Genomic DNA, 24307 nt, shown 5'->3' with positions numbered 1-24307 from the left:
GTGCAGCCAGCATGCTACATGGACAGTCCTTCCACTTCTCCCACAAAAGAAAAACAATAGTCTAGACAAAGCTGCCCTGTAAACCAGATTCAGCCCATAAAGCCACTGCTCATACTGCAGAACCTCTAAAAAGATTCAAACCAGAAATCACAACCTCACTGCAACATTGTAGGTATTCTTTATAAATAAACAAATAAACACAACACCAACACACACATTGTTCTGGATACATCCTCCCATTTCCCAATCTTTTACAATTCAGTTTTGTTTAATGTTGCAACTCTGACAAAGATACTCTTATTAAGCTAAAACTACTGGAAGATCACGGACTCGTTGACAATACAATAGTTTTTTACCTTCCAAACTGTGCTGGCACACCCCAACGCATCAGGAAATAGCTTTTCATCTGACAGAAAGGTAATAACGAAAGACTGATAAACACAGATTACATTTTATTTCAACGGAAATCCTGTTGTCAAAGGCGATAACTGCTGGAGATTACTTCAGGTCAGTGTTTCATGACACAGAGGCTCTGGCGGAATTACCATTTTAAGGAATTTCTGCACCTACCACCCTCTAGTCCTTTCAGTTCTGCCACTCCATCCCTCATGCTAAAATGATTTCATGGTATGAATCAGATGAATAAACTGATCCAGGTTAGAAAAAAAGAAAATGAGAAAAGGCAGATCATAGTACCTTTCACATCTAATCTAGTCACTGTTCTGATTCACAGCAGAGCCTGATCACACCTTTGCTTGCACAGCTTCATCAGCTACGCGTGCACTGCAGGTGTGTGAACACCGCAAGCCATTACTGCCATACAGTTCCCATATCATAAAACTTCACAAGGGTGAGGAACCAAGCAGTGAACCAGTGCTGACCCAAAACTCTCATAAAGAATTGTATTTTGTAGAGGTGATAGACTCAAATCATTCAAGAAAGTGAGAGGAGGCCAGAGCGGCAGAAAAATAGAAGTGGAAGAGGAGAAGTCTGGGCACCCCAGACACCTCAGGCTTAACCCTGAGGAACTCTTCAGAGCAGAAACTGACTCAGGCAAGGAGGTGACCATGCACTAAATCTGTCAAATTATGTACTTTTTAAACAGCAGGCATGGTTCTAAAAAAAAAAAATCTATGATTATGACATCACTTTTGTCCCGAGTGGTGAACTGTAAGTCAGCCTCCTGCAGAAATGGAAGGGTGCACTTAACCTCCTGAAATGACAATCCTGGTCCTCAAAGCTGAAAGTAGATGGATCATGTTGGCTCCTTTCCAGGAAAGGGTAACAGAGAGGACAGTGTCCTGGAAACGTGCCAGAGGAGCCACGGGGTGGGGTGGGGGGGAAATCAGTGCTAGGGTTTGTCAAAGCAAGAGAATTGTCAGAGGGCTCAAACAACATATGTCAGACTTGGAAAAGGCAAATTGGTGCATATCCAGGAAGCAGGCTTTTCATGGCACTTTAAGTTGTATGGTTTTGTTTGTTTTGTTTTAAATCACTTATTAAGGCAAGACAGAGCCTGTGAAGCTTTGCCAGCCAATACATATCCACACTGGTATGGAATTATAGGTGGCAAGGAAGAAGGTGGGGCATAAAATGACTTTCTCCATCTTTTGCCAGGCAGTGAAACTGAAGACACTAAAATTATTAACTAGCATCTTTAATAGTTCATATTCCAAGTATCTTCTGTGTTCTAAGAACTGAAAGAAAGTTCAGTGTGGTAGAGCATCCAAGTAAAGAGAAGGAAAGGACATTGAGCACTCAATCCCTCTATTTTGTGATCTTTTCTGTAATTTAAAACAAAACTTTGTGCAAGCCTTTTGTGCATACTATAATTGCATCAGCCATCATTGAATTTTTGCATGTGCAAGGGCTGGCAATGATGACAGTCCAAGCTTGAGTGTTAATAAAACTCCCTGTTACAAAGGAAGTGTATTGGAAATCTTAATGCAATATTTTGTATTTATCTATCTACACTGGGATTTTACACTGCCAGAAGAGGTATAAAGAAGTATGTGTAAATTACTGTCCTGTCCACATTAAAGGTTAGTTTCTCAACCAGATTTATGTAATGGGGCCTCAGGGTGTACTGGTATGAAATCCATTATGGATAGGAATATGAAGACATGTAACCCATGGTGAAAATCAGTATGTAAAGAAAAATTTTTCATGGTTGACATATTTTGAAAAAAGGTGAAATAATGAAACAATTGGATGACTACCTAATGCATTTAAACAAACATGCTCAGCGTGAGAACCAATCTGGATAATCTTGTTTTCCTCTAATTAATAGTAACTATTTCCATCCAAAAAAATCAGGCTAGTTCCATAGAATACATGAATGTGGACCGAAGGCCTGACTTTTAATCAAACTGGAAAATAAAATCTATCATTTTCTGGCAAAGAAAATATCAAACTTAATCCATTTCACTTGATATGCTATAAAAACAATCTTGCCAAAGCTAATCCCTCCTTGACCAGGGGTGGGGTTTTTTTGCACTGGGCAGTTTTTAACACAGATGAGTTTGTTGAACGATTTTGCAGAGCACTTCAGGGAAGGCGGGGGAAGAAATAACAGTCTGATGAGTCCATGTCTCAAAATAGGGTAATAGAGTCCATGTCTCAAAATTGTTTATTTCTTTAAATTCTTAGTATATGCAAAGGGAAAAAAAGTCTAGCTAGTAGTTAATAACAGATTCTCTTCCTATCCCCCTGCTATTTAGGATTCACAGATTAGGGATGCTGTTGGACTGCATGCATGGGGGAAAAAAAATTAGTATCCTTGTTTCCAGTCCTCTATATATATATAAAGGAAGAATATCAGGCTTTCTGGTATCCTGCTGAATGAGAAGCAGATATCCCATAGTGACTTGGGTTTCAAAGGAAATTACAGCACGCTACTGAAGAACTGAGAGAGAGAATACTGTCACTGGAGAATAAATTCAGACTTTGAACTGAAGTGTAAACCACTTTCCTTCAGCTCTCCAACATATTTAGCATAACCAGACTGTTTTGCTGAGGCTGAGCTGCCTGCGGGATGCTCAAATGCTCTAGATAACTATGGCTGTTTCCCAAACAACTTACTAATGGCCATTCCTTCTACACTTTCTAATCATCCAGGGCAGTAGTACCACCCATTTAGAGCACCCTACATTATTTTCAGAGACTAGTCTTTTTATTTAACTTTCAAACAATTCTATGTGGTTCACTTACTAGTCGAGCTTTCTCCTTTAAAGCTGTTAGGAGTGGCAGATTGAAAAGTATTTCCTATTTATTTCAAGAACTCCGAAGCACCCTGTACAACAGTTATCCTTCAAATTCTGCCATTTTTGTTATGAACAAAGCCACCAAATCTACCACAGTATATCCTATATAATTTATATGGCAATAACAGACTTACATAGCCATATAAATTTATATATTACTAATTATACTTTTAATATATAATTATAACCTTTGAATTTTTTACTTATATAAGATCATTTCATTATCGGGTGCATTTCCCCATACTGTAGCTGTTATAAGAGTTATTTCTGATGCTTGGAAACATTTTACAACACTGACAGAATGTATACTACCTTACAGTAATTTTTTCTTAAAACAATACCCAAACTTAAATTTCTGACCAAAGTTGAAAATAATAATAGAAGTCAAGGAAAATATCCATGCAACATTTAGTCAAAAGTTTAAGTACCGGAAAGTTCTGGTGAAGGTGTTGGGAAGATTGACCGTTAGTTGGTGCTATGTTTCTCTGACAATTACTTCTAAAAAATTTGACTAAAAAGTATGCCAAGAATCACCATAATGACTATGTATCCTGATATTTATTTAACAACTAGCTTAGTAGGGGTATTTTAAAAAACATGATCCAATGTCTAATGAAAATAGGTAGTATGAATTCCGTTCCAGAGAGAAAAATTGAGATTAAAGTGGCTTGTTCAAAGACTGAAGAGCTCATTAGCAAATCTAAAACAAACTCGTGAATACCTAATTCCAGATGTTATACGCATATCACTGATATTTCTTAACAGTGAAACTATGCAAAACTTTTATGCATATGTATTAGCAGGTTTTATATTTTTAAAATCTGCTGGTTTATGGCAATCTGTGCACTGAAATTACTTTCTCTCTTAAGCCTTGTTTTTCAAAAACAGCGTTTTCCATTCACTGCAATGTTATTTGAGTCAGACCTTTACCACTTTTAGACTGATTTTATTATGAAGTGAAATGAACCAAAGGAGCAAGAAATAATTACTGTGAACAGTGATATTTTGGGCTATTGGCCCAAAGATGAGTTGGAGTTTTATTGCCAAGTTGTGTATAAAAAAAGAATATACGCACCAAAACATTGAAATGCAATCCCAAATGCTAAAAGTATTTTGAAATGCCCAATGTGGTATTTGTTAAAAAACACACTACTCTGTTTAGGAGGCATAAAAAAAGTGTGGTGAACAGCTAGCTGTGTGCCAGAGCAATAGCTATCGAAAACAAAACTCTAAAGGTTTTACAAAAGAACCCAGCTTCTTGTCAGCAAAATGTAAGTTCTTAATAATAAGCATATTCAAATAGTGCCATACATTAAAATATTTCTTCTCCTTTTGTCTCCAGTCATCACTAGTGATAATAATAATGGAAAATACTGGTTGATTGCATCCTTTTTTTTTGAGGGCTTCTTACCTAGTTTACTACCAGGTATTTTCCTCGCTGCACTATTAGTTGGTATTTTCATTCTCTGCTGAAGAAGGGACCTCTTACTGACAGCTACTGTTAGCACGAAATCATTTTCTAAGAGTAGATAAGGATAACAGCAGCAAGCTGTCAAATCAGATGGAAACAGCTTCTAGTATTTACTTCTACCCAAGTGCACAGAATAGGGCATAAAATCTCTACAATGACAGGCATGGATTTTTTCTTTTTTTTTTTTTTTTTTTTTTTCCAGAGGAGCAACTCTTGGGTGAGAACAAATTTGGGCGCCTTTTTAAAGATAACAAATTTATGTAAATGGAACAAAACTAACTCACATGATTTTTCTTCCCCCTACACTAATGCTTAAAAGAGTTCATATAGCAAATACATTTGCTTACTGCATTAGTAATGGTAAAATAAAGAGGAAATTAACACTACAAACTATTCAATATGGATAACAAAATGAAATTTGCTGTTTTAAAAAATACTAAAAACATAAGTATATTCTGTTGCAGTTCAGATCAAAAGGCAAGTATTATGCTACATAGATGAGATTAAATAAGCTAAATTCTAAATTCAGCTTTAAGAATTCCTTCAATTTTATTTAGCAGATGGTATTAGCAAACTAAACAGTCAACTAATTACATAAAATTACATTAAAACCATAAATGAACAAAAATGCAATTGCTACTTTTTTATGACTGCTCAGATGAGCATACAGCTACTCCATATATTGTCGTTCAACTAAGATGCTTCACAATCTGAACTTCATATTCATATCTTGACATTCACATAGCATACAGAAGCAGTCCTTACCAATCCTATGCTAAACTGATGATAAGGGAGAAGGAAAGAAAAAAGAAAAAGCAGGAAAAAAAAGAAAAAAGGTAAATATCCGTGTAGTTCCAGGGACTAAAACTGATCAAGGCTGAATACTATGCCAAAGATGACAAAACAGCAAAGGAAGTCCTTTCAAGCTTCTACAGGCACAAATATAGCAGAATGAGCAGAAAGATCTCACAACCCTGTTGCTAAGGAAAAAAAAGAGAAAAGTAGGACAGGAAAAAGGAACATTGTGGTCCAGAACAATATTTAAGTATTAGGATATCTTCTGAAAACATTAAGCAAAACTGAATGATTCACACTCATAGGAGGAGGGAGCAAGAGTGAAAAGATAGACGGAAAGTGGCTCTCTATATTCTTATGGAACAATTTCTATATTCTTCTCTGTCAACACCATGTCTTGGTCTTATTGCTGCCCACTGAGAACAACAGGGTAATCGATGTAAGAAGCAAGATGCTAAGAACAGGATTTTTAACTCAAAGTAGGATTATAAGAGGTAATATTAATTTTAAACCACAGATGATCTGAATGATTTTGCCAGAAAGAATTTTTCTTTTCTTTTTTTTTTTTTCAGTCTTTGAGTCAATCATCTGTCAGGAACATCTAGGCAATTTGACTCCAACAGTAGAGTTTATCTGAACCAAGAAGCTCAACCCTTTCACCCCAACTTTGTCTTCATGTAACAGTTATTAAGGAATTTTTTTTTTCCTGCAGAACTAAGTCAGGAAAGGAATGAATCACATATTCAAGTCCCAAGACGTGAACATATGAGGTTTCCTTAACACTAATATGTGATGGAACAAGGACAAGCATCTAAGCAACATGCAGAACTGGTTCTGAATCCAAAAGCTGTAATGCCAATGAGCGAGACAGGGCTTTTCAGACTGGGTATAGCACCACAATAATGTGGTAATACTGCTTTTGGAAGCAGCCTAGTATCTGTTTCTTGCTCTATGTTCCATTGCAAAAAGAATAGTCACATATATGAATTTAGCAAGACTTGAATGCATGGTTAAAGTTAAGCACCCACTTGGTGTAGCAGGTCAACTAGTTCCACAAGGATCTTCAAAGCTTACTTACAAGTGTCACAGCAAACACCAGGAGACTAAAATTTCATCAGTAAATATGATCAAGCAACTAATACCTCTGGAGAGTCTAACAGTCTAAGCCTCTCTCTGTTATCTTCTACTTCTTTAATCAGTGTCTATAACAGTACAGCAAATATATCTGAACATCAAAGATCATTATGATGTGGACTGCAAGGTACAAAAGGTCCTGAAGGAAAAAGATTATGCTTTTTGAAGCCAACTTTTGGTACTACAGAGAAAACTAGAGATAATAAGGCATAATGTGAACAATTATTTGTGTGTCATTATAATTTTATATTAAACACGAGGTAATCATCACCACAGAATGACTCTCAGTCTAATTGAAACAGACGTGACAGCCACCACCCATTTTTAATTTTTTTGTTTGTTTTTACATTTTGGGAGGCTTCCTTCGCTATAAAAGAACTCTCAAATAATGTGAGCTGTTTTATATCAGCTGGGCTGCTCATTAAGTTGAAGGCAACAGAGAAACACTTGCGCCTTTCCCTCCCTAGTGTCAAAACATGTATACAGCCACTTCAGGATCCATAAACTACATGAATCAGTCTTGCCTATTTTTCCCTCAAGTGCTGACAAACTGTAACGAGGCAAAGCTCAGATCACTTTAAAAATATTTGAAATACTAGTCATAACTAAAACTGCAGATGAACAAGCCCAGTAACAGATGCAGCTAAGGCATCCCAAGTCCTCATTATGACTCCACCAGCTAAGGGCTGGCAGCTGCCTGCCGCACAGCAAGGCAGCCAGGAAAGCCAGCACATGCACGGTGGCTCAGAGGCAACGTGTCACCACTTTCTACTCACTTGACTCTCCCACGATGTATTTTGGGGTTCAAGAGACGAGCCATGCATGGTGCTTTTGAGTATTTTTTCCACGTTGTCAGGTACTGATAAGAACAGCCTGGAGAAACGTAAATTGCAGAAAGGCTGTGGCTGCCTGGGGGGGTAGGGGCTTTCTCACCTGAGGCAGAACACTACTTCTCTGCCTGCACTGCCTGAAAGGTGCCCATGAGGGGGCCCAAAGAAAGTGCTGGCAAGGCGCTGATCGCCCATTTCTTCACTGAGGATTGAAGATGGAGAAGCTGCTGAACAACTTTGCCCGAAAGTCCCACAGCAGCAGAGGAGATTATATTCTTGTGCTTACTACAACGCAGAGGACCTGATTATAAACCATCACCATGTGAGACAACTCCATTTCCAAAGCAGTTCAGTTGCATTAGTACACAAACGCACCTGTGCTAATAGCTTGTCTCTCAAATGACCCTACTAGTACAGCACATCAGCTCAATGTTGTCTCACAGCATCCAGCTGCAGAGTGGCTTTCACCCTGCTAGGCCAGAATACAGATGGATCTGGAATAAAACAGATCGGCTCCTTCCTTTAGCAAAACCAGTCTTTGTGGATTTCTGCTTCTTTATTGGTTCCCACACTGGGAGTTTTTGAAGGGATCCCCCTTTGCTTTTTAGCCTAGGACAGAAGAAGCTCTTGTTCAGAAGAGAGGAAAAGCAGAACCGTCAGGGAAAATGATCCTGCCGCTCAAAAATGATCAGAAGTAAGAAAATACTCATGAGGAGAAACAGCTATGAATCAAGGAAAACAGAAATGAGGAGTGGCAGCCTCTTCTTAACAGCCTAAAAGGAAAGAAAACGCTTCTCCACTCTACTGTTTGACTGAGCAGTCCATTGTCTCACTGTCTGAATAGCCTATTTATCACTAGCATTCATAAAACTAAAAAAAAAGAGGCAAACAAAAATAAATTGTTTTTCCTACGTCAACCTCATTTAATTACTGAAGAGTAGTTTGAATTGTTGATCTCCTAAAGCTTTGGCAGGATTGGCAGCCAGTCTAGTCCAGTCAGGCTTGCCTGATTCTATGAGAAATAGAAAATAAAATTAGCATAGTCAAAGCCAGGGATAATCTAGGAAGTATTCACAATAATGAATAGAGTTGGGTGACAGGTCGCTTTAGCTGGGAGTTTGTGATACCCAGCCTTGTTACAATGTGTGTGGGCTAGTAAATATTCAGCGGAAGTTTAACAGGATATTTTAGGGAGATTTACAGTCAGCTCAGTCATGTCTATATCACCACACTCACATGCTGTCTTTGCTTTTGCATATCTTCTAAGAAACTTAATGTTAGCTTCCATGGCAAGAAACCGGACAATCATATATACATAAGTCTGTGCATACTGAGATGTGTATCATGAAAGTAGCCCGCCTTGTCTTCTGGGACCATAATACCGAGTAGTCTAATTTCCAGACAACACTGCAGCCAATCCTACTATTGCACAAAAACTAGATTTTATTTTTTTTTTAAATCACAAAAACTGGCTCAAAGCAAGTGGACAACTGTTAACACAGTCTGGGATATCTGGGGATCTGGGGATCTCCACCAAGGACAAAAACGGAACATACATTAACAATTTAATCAAGTGCACACACACACTTTTCCTTCCAAGGAATGCCAACGTTTTAATGCAAGCTTTACATCATCACTAAACTGGTAAGTCTCACAGCATCACATAATCACTCTGGTGTGCTGTCTCGCTGTTCAGTTACGCCTCTTCATTTCTTGCCCTCCTGCACTAGTTTTGAAAAAAAGTAAAAGAAATGGGATGTGCTTGTTCACAGTTAACAAAAAGTCACTTACTGCAGCAACAAGTTTAATAGTTTTACCTAGGGCGACAAAGCATACAAAGAAGAGTTACAAGATCAGACTGATGATTGACAAGCTACTACAATGCTGCTTTGCAAGGCACCTTTTCTGCCAAATCTACTTTTTCACTCCCTATCAGCTCACAGTAACACCTGCATTTGTTTCTTACTATCACAGCTTTTAGACTATGGTATGATATAACTGTCTAACCAAGAAGCATACCTTTGTCAGCAGATGACTTTGCATCATATAATGGGTTTCTGAGCAGAGAACTGGAAAAACTCAAGTGCAATATGTTCAAGCACTGTCAATTTTTTCTTTCACAGAAACGCAAACAAATCAAGTCATCCCTTCTCACTTCTGATGAATTGTGAATAACGAAGGTTTAGTCAATGCCTACATTGCACTCACAGGTGGTATTTTGACCGTTCTCATGTCAACTTGCTCATGTGCCAAGAGCAGTACAGCCAGGCAACATGGAATTCAGGATCCCAGCTGGATCTGCCCTATATGCTGAAAACACAGAGCCACAGCTAAACATTGTTACTGATCCCTAAACTAGCCAGTTTACTGCCTAGTTGGATGTTGTTTACACTAGCTGTAGTCACATTTCATTACAGCATAGATACAACCCTTGAGAGAAGTAGCTGGGCAATGTTACAAATAGCTGACATTTATACATTAACAGGAAGGCATAAGTATTTGACAATAACTCTTTACAGTACTTGTATGCAGGAGGAACTACAGTCATTTCCTAGGCTGAATAATATGACCTCATTTCCTCATTTTTATTATGCAGTATTACGTTATTTGCATCAGATGAAATAAAAAAATAGCACCTCCCTGATGCTGTCCTTTACTATTTCTTACATTTTGTAGTCATAGAGAACAGAACATTTGGTGATCATTTGAAAAACCTTCATTAGGGTGATAGATACCAGACTCCAAATGAAAAATTACTAGGGTGGGGTCTGCAATAGTAATAATGCATCTTTAATTCCAAAATGCAGAACTAAGATCAATGAAAAAGAAAAGTATCCTCTTACCTTAGGATCTCATTTTCTCCATGTTAATGCCAAACCTGTAACACCTAATCAAAACACATTCCTGCTTTTCCTCATTTTTTACTAATGTGCATACTATTGCAACTTAAAGGACATTTCCTGAAGTATCCTCTTTAGATATAGTTGATAAAATCAAACAATTCAAAGTCTAAGACATATAGGAATAAATAAAACATTCACTATAAAGAGCAAAAATTACCTTTAGCAGGGTTTACTTTTATCCCTGATCTATACAGCATCTCTTCATTCTGCCAGTCCCCATTCCTGACAACAGTCTTGAGTCCATAGAAAACAATTAATGCAGCAGTGGAACAAAAAACCAAGTTCTTCAGAAAGCGCTTTTGGGCTTTGACATAAAGGGCCCTGACACCTACTGTAACCAGCAGGCAGAAGCCCATACTAGGAACATACAGCACACGCTCTGCTATTACAAAGCCAACATAGAAAAATAGGTTTGTGGCAGGAACAAAGGGCACTATTAACAAAGACAGAGACAGAATGACAATGTTCTCAGTTGAAGGAAGCTGCAGTTTCTGCATTTCATGCTTTTTTATACCATTCTCTTCTTTTGATGCAAAGCTTGACTTCACCTCCAGTGTCTTGTACTCCATCTCTGAGTGGCAGCTATGCCCATTAGCATTCTGCTTGCCGTTTATTACAGTTTTCCCATTGCATTCTCTCTCATTGCTGGAGCCCTTCAAGCTAAAGTAGGCAAGGAAGAGGAGTCCAGCATAGAAGGCCACAGTGTGTAGATTCCTCCAGTCGCTCACCGCTTTCAGAAGAGGCACGGCATCCATAGACCAGTCAAAGCTGAGGGTATCTGGGCACAGCAACAGCCAGAGGTTCTTGGTTGGCAGGTAAAAGAAGGTCAGCGTACGTGTGAGAAAACTGTCTGAGTCAGCTGCTGGATTGTCAGAATTGGAAAAACTGGGGGGCTTGTTGCCCATCCAGTATAAGCGGACACCCAGCAGTGCAGTCCCCCAGGAGGTCAATAAACCAATGCTGAAGAATAGGGTCAAATTCTTCCTCTGAAACAACAACAACAACAACAAATCATCAGCATAAATCAACACCAGGTGTTTAATTCCGTAAATTATAAACAAAAGGAACTGAGAAGTATTTGATACAACTTTTTTTTGGTAATGAAAAGCTCCTACCTATTAACTACAGTGATCATTTGGAGCCTTCAGATCTGCCTGCTACTGAAAGCCCCACTTCATTTTGCATCTCACAGCCAAACAACATGTTGGTTTTTTTCTTCAAGCACACCATATTAAATAAGGGCTGTAAAACCTTTCACATCTTCATACCCATCTAAATAATACTATGTGAAGCACACAGCTGCCTCCACCTACCCATGTCATCATGCTAGCAACTCGAAGAACCTCCATTTATTTATGGAATAACTCAACATTTGCCAGCTGGAGCTGATTGTTGGGTTCCCCCTCGCCGCATCCGAAAGCGCTTACTTATTCAAATGCTTGCAGAAACATACCACTTCTGCCTAAATGAGAATCAGGAAGCAAGATTTTCTCACCTATTTCTAGGACTGATGAGCTTAAGTTCTGCTCTCAATTACATGGGTGCCCTAAATGAAAGCTGTTTTAGATTACTTTCTCTTTGCAGAAGAATCTGTAAAAGCTAAAATAAGTGTATTTTTATATTTCAATTTCTCAGATGCCTTTTGTGAGAAAAGAAAAACTGCCAAATAGCTCCAGATACAGCGTAAGCACTTTGATAATCTTTCCCCCCATTTTTACAAAGAATTATTTATCAATCATTTTTCATTTTATTAAATCTGTTTTTTCCATCTCACACTACACATTCCTGGGATGGTTATTCAATGTTTCCTCAGTTATTCAGAAGCAGGACTCACGCTGGAATGTTTTATCTTATTTCTTTCAAACAGCTCATTTTTCTCCTTTGTGGGGGGACTCTCCCCTTGATATCATGAAATTCAGATGACTATGCTGCTCCATTTTAGGTCAATTATTAATAGTTTTCTACCATCAGGTTACTGATGTTCCAGTAACAAGACATGTTCTAGTCATCATAATTTATCTGCTTATCTCATGAAGAAATTTATTCCTTTCCACATTTCTGTAGAGTTTCTCCTTGTGAAGTTTAAAATATTTAATCGCAGTTAGATTAATTCATTCAATTTTGAGGTAATATGGAAGAATTCAGTGGAGGCATTAGTAGGGAAAAACAAATTTATAATGAGAGTATTTACATACTTGTATCAAAACCACCTAAAAAGTGCTGGCACTTTTTATACATGAAGCAAAGCCTGAGTCCACATATTTCGTTTGCCATATTAATTGCAGTTTGATTTATTAACTTTTGTACATTTCTATATCCTGGAAAATCAACAATTTTTTGGTAATAAATCAATCAAAACCCACATCTACACTTTATGATGAATATATTCCCTGGAAAGCCTACTGTAACGACCTACTTTTATTTGTAAGCTGGATAATACTTCGCAACTCATCTCAGATACTGTTTCATCTCTGCCTGCCAGGACTGTTTAAATGCTTTTAATGTTATAAAGCTGTGTAAACTGGTTATCACTGAAACTCGCACCTAAGTTTATATTTGGAATAAAAAGATTATTCAGATTTCACGGATTTGCGTATATGCCCTCATAGTAAAACCTTATGTCCCTGGTTCAACTTGTCCTTTTGTTCCCGTCATATTTTGCTACATGAAAATTTTTCTGCCCACCCCTCTGGCTCAATTATTTTCAAACTTGATTCCTTCAAACATGCATATAAACAACTCTCAAATGTTAAATGTGACCTTTTTTTTGCTCTTTTTATTCACCCTTCTACAGTCTCTTAAGACGAGGCTGCTTAGACAGAAAGAGGCTGGGAAGTGGAAGATGGGTGGTTTTGTCCATTTGCTTGCTTGTTTTAATTAGAAATTCAGAGCAGGTCTTTGCTGGAAGGCTATATACCACTTGAAAGATTAAGACATCCCAAATAATAAGCAAGTGAAACTTGATTAACAGATGAGAAGTGAGCTTTCATGGATTGCTTAACTGCTTTATTTTGTTAATACTTACGTAACAACTGGAAGAAAGTCTCCCTTTCCTAAAGATCTAACAATTGCACTTTTCAATTAAATGCTGAGAAAGTTCATGTTACAAAGTTCTTTGACAAAACCATGCTAGAACAGATATGCCATTCCTTGTGGATAATAGAGAAACCTGCTAAAAACTTTCAGATCTTCTTCATACATAGTAAAACAGTAACAATGAAAAGCTTGCCTCTTGCTCCTAGCCCTAGAATGCAAACAATCTGTACCTCGGAGCTAATCCATCCTCACTGCTGGAGTAACTATTTGCAGCCTCCCTTTTAAGCTTAAATATAAGATCTGTAAAGTCTGGATCTTCACACTACTTAGTTCTACAAAGAACACAACATATCTATATACAGTATTGTGTTTCATGCTTTAACAATACTTTTTCAAATTTCTTTTTAAACATTTTACACCAGTGTCAAATGAAATACCTAAGGATTCACTTGTGGAGTTCAGAAGTATCCTGGTAGGTGATTTTCCTAACCAGCATATCCATTTATCATGCTGTAAAATAACAGTTAACTAGAGAAGGAGCTCTGGTGGATTCTTTAGCTTAATTAACTGGCTACAGGGCATCCTTCCCCAGAAACTTTTTCAGACATGGGTCTTTTCAAAAGCCCATGTAGCTTTACCTCTTTTGAAAATTAACTACACATTAACTACAGCTATCAATAACCTGTGTAACACTGACGAACCATCGTAAATTTTCAGATTTCAAAGGAGAGCCTCTGGGTTTAGTCTAAAACAAAAACTAAATCCTCCCTAACACTTAAATTTCTATCATTGTGCTGGTTTTGGCGGGGTTAGAGTTAATTTTCTTCATAGTAGCTAGTATGGGGCTATGTTTTGGATTTGTGCTGAAAACAGTGTTGAGAACACAGAGATGTTTTCGTTATTGCTGAGCAGTGCTTACACAGAGTCGAGGGCTTTTCTGCTTCTCACACCATCCCACCAGCGAGCAGGCTGGGGGTGCACAAGAAGTTTGAAGGGACACAGCTAGGACAGCTGACCCCAACTGACCAAAGGGATATTCCATACCAGAGGACGTCAAGCTCAGCATATAAAGCTGGGGGAAGAAGAAGGAAGGGGGGACGTTCGGAGTGATGGCGTTTGTCTTCCCAAGTCACCGTTACGCGTGATGGAGCCCTGCTTTCCTGGGGATGTCTGAACACCTGCCTGCCAATGGGAAGTGGTGAATGAATTCCTTGTTTTGCTTTGCTTGTGCGTGCGGCTTTTGCTTTACTTATTAAACTGTCCTTATCTCAACCAGTGAGTTTTCTCACTTTTACTCTTCCGATTCTCCCCCCCATCCCACTGGGGGAGAGTGAGAGAGCGGCTCTGTGGTGCTTAGTTGCTGGTCAGGATTAAACCACAACAGTCATAAAAACTTAAAGTAGGATGCTTTTTTTTTTTAAAAAAAAAAAAAACACACACATAGATAGCACTGGCTCACAAAGGGAATGACAGATTCATTCCCCTTTTTACCTCTCTCAACACTCATGACTTTTGCACAGCTTTTACCCCTCTGTACTAATATAGTCAGAGATAATTAGAAAGGTTTGGCTCACGTTTGGCTTTACTTTCTTCCAGGCTTTGTATAGTAAACCACAGGAAAAAAAAAACCTGGTTACAGCAATTTATTAAAATTAAATAACATAATCAGTTCCCCAGTAGACTTCTGCATGCAAATAGAGTGCTTTCAAAATGAACTCTGCTCAGACAAGGACTTTCACTAGCAACCTTTCCTCTCAGCCTCCTGACAGCCTGTGCTCCTCTGACTGTGCACATTTACTGTAGCCCAGCAGCAGGAAAAGATCCTCTGTAATGCTTGGCAGAAAGGATTTGGATTACTATACTCATGAGTCCTAATCCAACCCATCTGCCATATGTTTTGACACCCCCATAAATCCTCTAGCCTTTCATAAGTAGTCATTTTCATCTGGGGAAAAAATGAGCACTGATTTAGATCAGATTTAACATCTCTCCTGCCTGCTAACAGTCAAGTACCACCACTGCAATTTTAGTGTTTGTGACTGCAGAAACCTTTTTCATCTCCCTACCAAAATCCATCTGCATGACCCACCCACATTGCACATTTCCGTTGCATTAAATCCTAATTCCTCACTCCATTATACTGCTCTTAAATAAGGCACTGCAGCAGATTTCTTGATTGGGCAGCCCCTGCCAAAGCTCAGTCATCACCTAAGCAGTACCCAAAGCATTTTTAAAAGACACTATTCTTTTAGCCTCATCTTGTCCATTTCACAAAGCAGCATTAAATATGGCACATGGTCAAGACAGTCCCGATATCAAAATCACCGGGGCTAACCACACATAAAATGATATTTTTAGAACTCAGGAAATGCAGAAAAGAAAGTGAATAAGTCACCAGGCATTACTCATGGGAGTTTCTCTTCCAACTTAGAGCTCCTTGAAAATGTGTTGGCTTGAGAACTGGGGCTTCCCAAAGTAGCAAAACACTGCCAAATCACTAAACTGACAGTATCTTGTTTTCACGGTAGGTAGAGGCTCCTGGATCACAGCTCAACCAAGTTTGAGCTGAACTAGAGTTCAAAACGTATCCACACCAAAGCTATTTGCCACAACCCCTGCTGGGTCGTAGTACTGAGCTGGAAGTGGCCTTTACCACTCCCTCTCCACCTGCCCAGTTTGTTCCTGCTTGCATGACCCACTAAATGAGGTTCACTCCTTTACATTGGTGATACAACAACAGCTGGCCTGAAGGTCTGGTCTTCCTCTGAGTTGGAACTCTGTCTATAGCTTATCCAATATTGTGACCAACTGTACATATTAAATGACATTTACTTCCAGTCTTATGAACCCACACAATTCTTCCTCAACAAGGAAGTCAGTGCATTCATAAAAGAGCTGAAGATTATATGTATATATTTTTATCGTAATTAGCAAGTAGCACAAGCTAAGCAGTCCTTATTGCTGTTGACTTGACATTTAAATTTAGTTATAAATACTGGCTTTTAAAATTGCCCAAAGTCTTCCTCTAAAATCTTTAATTCTTTAATATGAATCTTTAAATTAAAAAAAAAAACCAAACCCTCTAACCTCTCAGCTGAAAAAAGAGTTATAAAGACTACAGGGGAAAAGGTAAATTGCATTAAGAGCAGAAACTGTATGAATGACTGGAGGTAGTACAAGAGCAGAAGGGACTACATTAGCTTGGTAAATCTGTGAGCATGATCAGTGCAACAGAGAAGGCTCTCTCTGAGGATAAGTCTACACAGCCAAATGCAGCATGACAATGCTGATGCCATGGATATCTACCTAGGGTTAATCCATCTATCTGCAGCAGCAAGAACTTAACACAGGAGGTTAGAAGCCCCCTGGGACCAAAAGATGTTCCTGAACTGCCAGACTGCTCAGGAATGCTGTCCAGCACTACTATTACCAGTGCACAGGTTGATAGGTGGTCCAACAGTCATACCTTCATTTCATTTAAAAAGCATCATATCATTTGGGTCCTGCACTTGGGTCACAACAACCCCTTGCAACACTACAGGCTTGGGGAAGTAGTGGCTGGAAAGCTGCCCAGAGGAAAAGGACCTGGGGGTGCTGGTTGACAGCCGGCTGAACATGAGCCGGCAGTGTGCCCAGATGGCCAGGAAGGCCAACGGCATCCTGGCCTGTATCAGAAATAGTGTGGCCAGCAGGACTAGGGAAGTGATCATGCCCCGTACCCGGCACTGGTGAGGCCGCACCTCGGATACTGTGTTCAGTTTTGGGCCCCCCACTACAAGAAAGACATTGAGATGCTGGAGTGTGTCCAAAGAAGTGCAACGAAGGGAACTGGGGTTGTTTAGCCTGGAGAAGAGGAGGCTGAGGGGAGACCTTATCGTTCTCTACAACTACCTGAAAGGAGGTTGTAGCCAGGTGGGTTGGTCTCTTCTGCCAAGTAACTAGCGATAGGATGAGAGGAAATAGCCTCAACTTGCACCGGGGGGGGGGGGGGTGTTTAGATTGGATATTAGGAAAAATTTCGTCACCAAAAGTGTTGTCAAGCATTGGAACAGGCTGCCCAGGGAAGTGGTTGAGTCACCATCCCTGGAGGTATTTAAAAGACGTGTAGATGTGGTGCTTAGGGACATGGTTTAGTGGTGGACTTGGCAGTGTTAGGTTTACAGTTGGACTCTATAATCTTAAAGGGCTTTCCCAACCTAAATGATTCTATGATTTGAAAGGTTTTGCAGTGAAGGAAGTGTGCTGTAGTTTCTGCACTAGCCAAAATGCTGAGAGCTCACTGAACATGCAAGTATGTTGGAAGACAGACCTGAAATTCAAAATGATCTTGAAAAAAGAGAAATGTTCAGAAAAATAATCCTGTATAAAAGGCAGGGGCAACTCTGACTGCTTAAAGCTACACAAGTATGAGATGTGGAACAAGTAGCTGACTCTTCTTCAGAGAAGCATCAGGGATTATCACAGATCACAAGGAACTCTTTTAAACCACTGCGAAAAAGGTAAACACTGTACTGACACTACAGATGAAAGCACACCCTTCAAGACATGTGAAGTAATCCTTCCACTCTTCTCAATACTAGTAAATCCTAAAAGTGTCTGGTTCCAGCACAGAACTTCCAGAAATAAATGGAGGAGCTGGAGAGAGGTCAGAGGAGGGGAGTGAGACCGATTAGTGATATAGAAAAACATGTCCCATGAGGAAAAAATAAAGAACATAAGCTATTTAGACATGACAGCTGCCTTCTAGTACATAAACGACTGCTGCAAACAGGAAAGGAATAATCTGCTATCTATATCCATGTCCAAAGGATAAGAACAATAAGCTTCAGTTCAAGAAAGGAAGATTCAGGTCAGCTATGAAGAGATCAAGCTTTCCACTGCTTGATAAAGGGATGCATAAAGGGATGCGCTGGAAAAATTTGCCATGGTGGTTAGCTCTATGGCTTTATGCTGCCTTTAAGAATAAACTAAACGTGTAACTTGTGGGAAAAACAGAAGTATTGTCAGTCCTGTTTTAGGGACAGAATGATGCACTGTACAGCCTCTTGACGTAACTTCTGGGCATAACTTCCTCTGATTACCGTAACACTATCGTCAGCATTTCTACTGAAAAGAAGCATACTTTTCTCTCTTTGTGACCTTTTAAAGTATAACCCATCCATGCTCTGGCCATTTCTGCATTAAGTACTAGAACTTCTTTGCAATCCTATTTTGTCTTAACATTTGTTTCACTTCCCTCCAACTCGGGCAAAATGTTAGTTAATATGATCCTCGTGTTTTGTTCCTCCAGTCACATTAGCATCTTCTGAACATTTCTAAAATCCACCTCTTACAAACTAACACTTCTTTTTTAACCCAATTGTGCAAATGTGCAAATCCATGCCATTTTCTGTAATAAACAACCCCTCAATCTTACATAATAATGATTTTCATTCATGTATCCATCAGTTTAAAGATGATTTCTGCCCATCTCTGCCCTTAAGACATTTTCTCATCCTAGACCACATTTCTTAAAAACTACTGTGTATAAATACTTCTGCAAAATAAATTTAAAAAAAAAAAGCAAAGAAAATATTAATAAAAAACAATCTGGGAGACTCAAGGAATTATGTCTAACCTGGCCACTATAATGTAAAAACTACATTTTTTTCCTTGCTACATTTCCTCTTCTGCCCTCCTCATCTTCTCCATAAGCATCCTTCTACCCCCAGATATAGGCATACATGATGTTGCAAAAATAAAAATAAACCACATAGGAAGACCTTTATCGCAACATCAAACAACAAATATTGGTTTCTATTTGCTATAAAAGTAATAATAATAGTAATAATTATTATTATTATTCAAGCTTTCTGTTGGTAGAATAGTGCCATTCTTGTCAGCAATTTACACCAGTTAATGGCCACATTTCCAGCTCACCAAGCAAGAATGCTAACAGCAATACTGACTCAAAAAGTTGGCACTATAATGTTATAACTTCTTGATAACATAGAAGATATAAAAAAGAAGTTAAGGAAAAAAGAGTAAAAGTAAATAATCCAAGTAAGACTCTGCAAAAAGCTAACAGCATACATAATGAGGCAAAAACATGCTTGAAATTTTTAAAAACTCTTATTATCAACATGCTAAGAAACCCAGCTAGCACACACAACCACATAAGGTGACAGAGCAATTCATATAAGTTCAAAGGGAACCAAGGGAAAATTCCAGCTGTGTAAAAGAGCACCAGTTCGCAGCTGCCGCGTGGACTACAAAGCAGCGGGACAATCTCAGAGATGAGTGGCATGGTTGAGGTGGGCAGCACGGCTCAGCACTAGGCTTGAGCAACTTGATGAGTAGGCCTGCAGAGCCCCAAGGGAGAAAGAAAGTTTTGCCCGCGTCCTACTGGGAAGGCAAAGGCTGTACCTGCTGTATAGCCAGGCTGTCTTCTTGAGTAATGAACACACCTGAAGAAGAGTAGCCAAGGCTGAGGCCCACCATATCATTTGTATCTCCTACACCATATTAAATAAATCTGACTTAACAATGCTTTCAAACTACTTATCTTGTACGAAGTGTTGGCAACTTATTAAAGCCCTCCTCACCTGAACACATGGATATACATTTTTTCTTCTAAAGAAAGTTTGTTCTGCTCTTTTGTGCAACGTACAGGCATGCTTAAGAAAAAAAAGGAAGCAAAGTAGGCTCTTAGAGCACATACTGCAATCCTACCTATAAACCTACTGCCAAAAATTATTATGGCACATTTCACATTTCCTACGCTAATAGAATGGCAATAAAGGAAAATTAAAGCCTAAAAGTTAGTTTAATATGCAGTGGGAGAAAAACACACACTATAAGAATGTAAATAGACACACACTTTTTAACTGACTAATGCAAATAGAAATGGATTTTATGAGGAAAAATGTCATTCAATCCCAGATTAAGCCTCTAGCAATGACTAAGCAACTTTATCAATCCAGTAGAAGGAAGTCATCAATAACCAATTTCTGTACATGGGATAAATAGCAAGTTGGTTCTAGTTTTGACAGAACAACCTATCTAGGTGTAATAGAAATCCATCAGTTGAAAGCCCATCAAGCTCCAAAAGTCAGTTCCTACAGTGAATAACAACCAGCATCTTATCTGTTTTTTTGTTTTTCCCTTTGCCAACTGAAAAATTGAGGTGTTTTGTTTGTTTTATTTGTACCTTTAAAATACAGCAAAAGAACAAGCAACAAAGTGATCTTGAAACTTTGTTATATTCATAACAAAGAAAACATATTACAAATTTGAACACTCTAATTGTAATTCTTCTAGCAAAGCTTAAAAGCCTACAACATTTTCAAAGAGAAACACAGGTAATATTGAAAGTCCACGTGAAATACAGAACCTGCTTATCAACTCAGAAGGCGTTTTATTTTATCAAGAAAGATTCACTTAAGATCATACAAGTAGTCACTTATTTCTTTTGGAAAAAAGAATACTTAAAGCTGGTTTTGGAGCAGATATTTTATTTTCAGATTCTACTGGCTCAGCAAGATAGGGAAAAAAATTTGTTAAGAGACTCAGAACCTATTTGTGTAACAAACTGAATACAGGCTATGTTGTGACTAAAAAAATTATTTAAAAAAAACTCACCCCCCTTCTATACCCATCCACAAAATATATTTATTTATGAGGTGGTACAAGAGGATGGCTGAAAACACTCATAAGCAGTGCAACTGTTATGCTTGAAGTCAGTACCTTTAGAAGTAGTAATAAATTTCACAGTGTCAGCCACCTACTAGTCATTTATTTCAGATTTAGTGCATATTATAAATAACAGCCTAAAGGACGTCTCCTATGGTTTGGACGCACTCTCTGTATAATTTCTACTTATTCTATGCTACAATAGCATCATGTTTCAAACAATGGGAACCACAAAGAACTGGAGAAGCTAAAGGCAATGCAGCAATGACTATCTGTCATTGCAGAAAGTAGGGCTTACAACTACCTGAAAGGAGGTTGTAGCGAGGTGGGTGTCGGTCTCTTCTCCCAAGTAACAAGTGATAGGATTAGAGGAAACGGCCTGAAGTTGTGCCAGGGGATGTTTAGATTGGATATCTTCTTCACCAAAAGGGTTGTCAAGCACTGGAACAGGCTGCCCAGGGAAAGTGGTTGACTTAACCATCCCTGGAGGTATTTAAAAGACGTGTAGATGTGACACTTAGGGACATGGTTTAGTGGGACTTGGCAGTATTAGGTTTACAGTTGGACTCGATGATCTTAAGGGTCTTTTCCAACCTAAATGATTCTATGATTCCGTGATTCTAAAGCCTTCAGAAAAGTTACTTGCAGTGAGAACTACATACCTTCGAGATTCAAAGTCACTACCAACAGCAGATGAAAGGTAATTCAAAGAGAATGCTAACAAATAGTAGGTCACCATGATTGATGAAAAGCTTGGTTTCCAAATATATTGACAGGAACTCCTCTCATACTCCTAGTCAAACAAATAGTCTGAAGGACATGCATCCTTTGTCATCTAACCTAGTCTTGCCTCCCATGTAGCTAACCAGGGGGCTATGAAGCACTGGCAATATAATTCTGGAGATATATGCTTGGACATTTGAAGAATAATACACTGGAGGGGAAAAAATACTTATAAAAGAAATTAAATTAACAACCTTTGTAAGACCTGACCAGTAAACACTGTGATCTCAGAGAAGCAAGATTGGGAAAATTAACATTTTAATAATAAATTCATTTGTTCCTCTTTTTCATTAGATCAAGTTAGTCTCTTATAGAATCGGTTATGCTCAAAGACTAATTTGAAGAAGAGAGAGCTTGCTATGTCCTGTGTTAATTACTGGGGATTTTTTTTTTTATTCATTCCCTATCGAAAACACTAGATAGAAATGGGAATGAATACCTATTAGAAAATTAACAGAGAGAACAAATTAAACTTTTTGCAGCAAACAGCACTGGCTAGTTACGTAAGTAATGATTACCCAATGATAGCAAAGTGTTGCAAAGGTATCACAAGAATAGAAAATATAAGAATATTTAGCCAATAATAAAAACTGCAAACACTTCAACAGAAAACTTCCTCAAAAGTATGTTTGATAAAAATAATAGAATACCTTGAATGGGATGTCCCCTACCTTGTTTCCCTACACATGAAATATGAAGAAAATAATTTAAAAAAAAAAAATTAGTGGTTTTTTTTTCCCCTTAGTCTAGATACCTTTTTAAGGGATATTTAAAAGAATATTTAAGCATAACCTTTTTAAAAATACGAACTGTATTACCAGGGTCTGATCCAAACAGAGTTAAAGGTAAAACAATTACTGACCTCAGTAATGCAAAACCAAATCCTTAATAATGCAAATAAAGAGAGATAAAAAATGGTGAAGCAAGATATGGATGACAAAATTTACTTCATGTCATGGGACTGTAATTGACACGGTGACTCATTACTCTCCATTAAGCTAATGTGAAGAAATGAGGCAGCTGGCAATCTCCTGTGAACCAATATCAAGATACTTCTCAACCAAACTATTAGGGGGTGAAGTACTTAAAAGAGGTCAGTTACTGGTACTGTAAGAGGTATGCTGAAGCCCCTTAACCCATTACATTAAACTTACTTGAAAGCCTGCACCCTTATCCTGTTTAGATTAAAATAAGATCTTTAGTATTACCCGCTTAGGCAATGATCTGTGGTCAAATCAGTTTAGCTGTAAAACAATCCAGCTCCTCTGAAGGAAATGAAAAAAATTATATTCTTTTAGAAGAAACTAAGATACGTATTTTTTGTTAAAAACATACAGTACCATTATCAAAACATTTGTTTTAAATAAGCTTCTCCACTTTTTGGACGAAACAAAGGAGGAAGAAATAAAAATGGTGCAAACGGAAATCATTTTGTCTGCACATACTCATCCATATTCACACACGCACACACACACAGAGCCTTCCTTATTAATTCCTGGTTTGTATGTCCAATGCATTGCAAACGTGTTTCGGGCATCAAGGAAATAAACACAACAGTCTTTCCTGAGCATTGGCTCCGGTGGAAAAAGCCAGCCATTACGAAATTCATTGCAGTCTCATTAACGAGTGAAGTTTGGAAGCACAGCATTTTGGAGCCATAAAGGGATGATTTATAATGAGACTTCACTCAGTGGGATGGCCGAAGTACAGCAGTTCTCTCTCCAAGTTATCATAACAGAAAGCTACTTAATGAGTGTGGGATTTCTTTGAGAATTCAAAAAAGGCAGGATTTGGAAGAGGATGTGTTACATTATGCAGACACCCACATCACTGAACATTTCTGCTACAGTAAAACCATCAAAATAAAAATCCTCAAAGCTGTTCCTATTTTGAGCTTTTGGCTTGTTTTTAATAAGCGCTTTCTAATGTAAAACACAGATTTGCAGATTAGCAAATCAACATAATTCAGTATAAAAAAGTTAGCAAGGTTTAGTGAACTAAACTAGTTTGCCTAAGGTCAGGCACTCCATAGTGCAAACAAGAAAAAAATTGTGCCCTGAAGCAAGACACCGGCTGGCAAAGCAGCAACAAAAGAACAGAGAGGTAACTTTCCTTAACAAATTCAGCAGAAGCCTGTGGCAGTTACCTGCCTCCTTACAGCACTCTCCCCTTCAGGGGAGCACTAAGCATGCTGGTGACCCAAATTCAATTGTACACAAATCTGAGTCCCTCCCCTTAATCCAGTCCAGATAAAAGCTACATCCAGTCCCCAATAATGTTTTTTTGTTTTTAAAAAAAATTCAGTAACCCATATGCCATAATCTTCATGCACAAATTGGGCACATAAGGGCTTTGCATGTTAGAAATCAATCACCTAGCTTTCCGATTACATTATTGAGTTTGCTAATGAAGGATGGCAAT

The 24307-nt window shown here is 38.4% G+C and overlaps 1 protein-coding gene across 1 annotated transcript in view; it reads right to left on the bottom strand.

Moving 5' to 3' along the window:
• TMTC2 (transmembrane O-mannosyltransferase targeting cadherins 2) overlaps window positions 1–24307 on the bottom strand; it is a 267707-nt gene that overhangs the window by 97975 nt on the left and 145425 nt on the right. The window contains exon 3 of the mRNA XM_075150599.1: window positions 10554–11382. Within this exon, the coding sequence (XP_075006700.1) occupies window positions 10554–11382 (829 nt within the window). The remainder of the gene's footprint in view (window positions 1–10553; window positions 11383–24307) is intronic.

This window comes from Calonectris borealis, chromosome 1, assembly GCF_964195595.1.
Source record: "Calonectris borealis chromosome 1, bCalBor7.hap1.2, whole genome shotgun sequence".
NCBI classification, from domain to species: Eukaryota; Metazoa; Chordata; class Aves; order Procellariiformes; family Procellariidae; genus Calonectris; species Calonectris borealis.
This window is presented reverse-complemented; position numbering and strand designations above follow the sequence as displayed.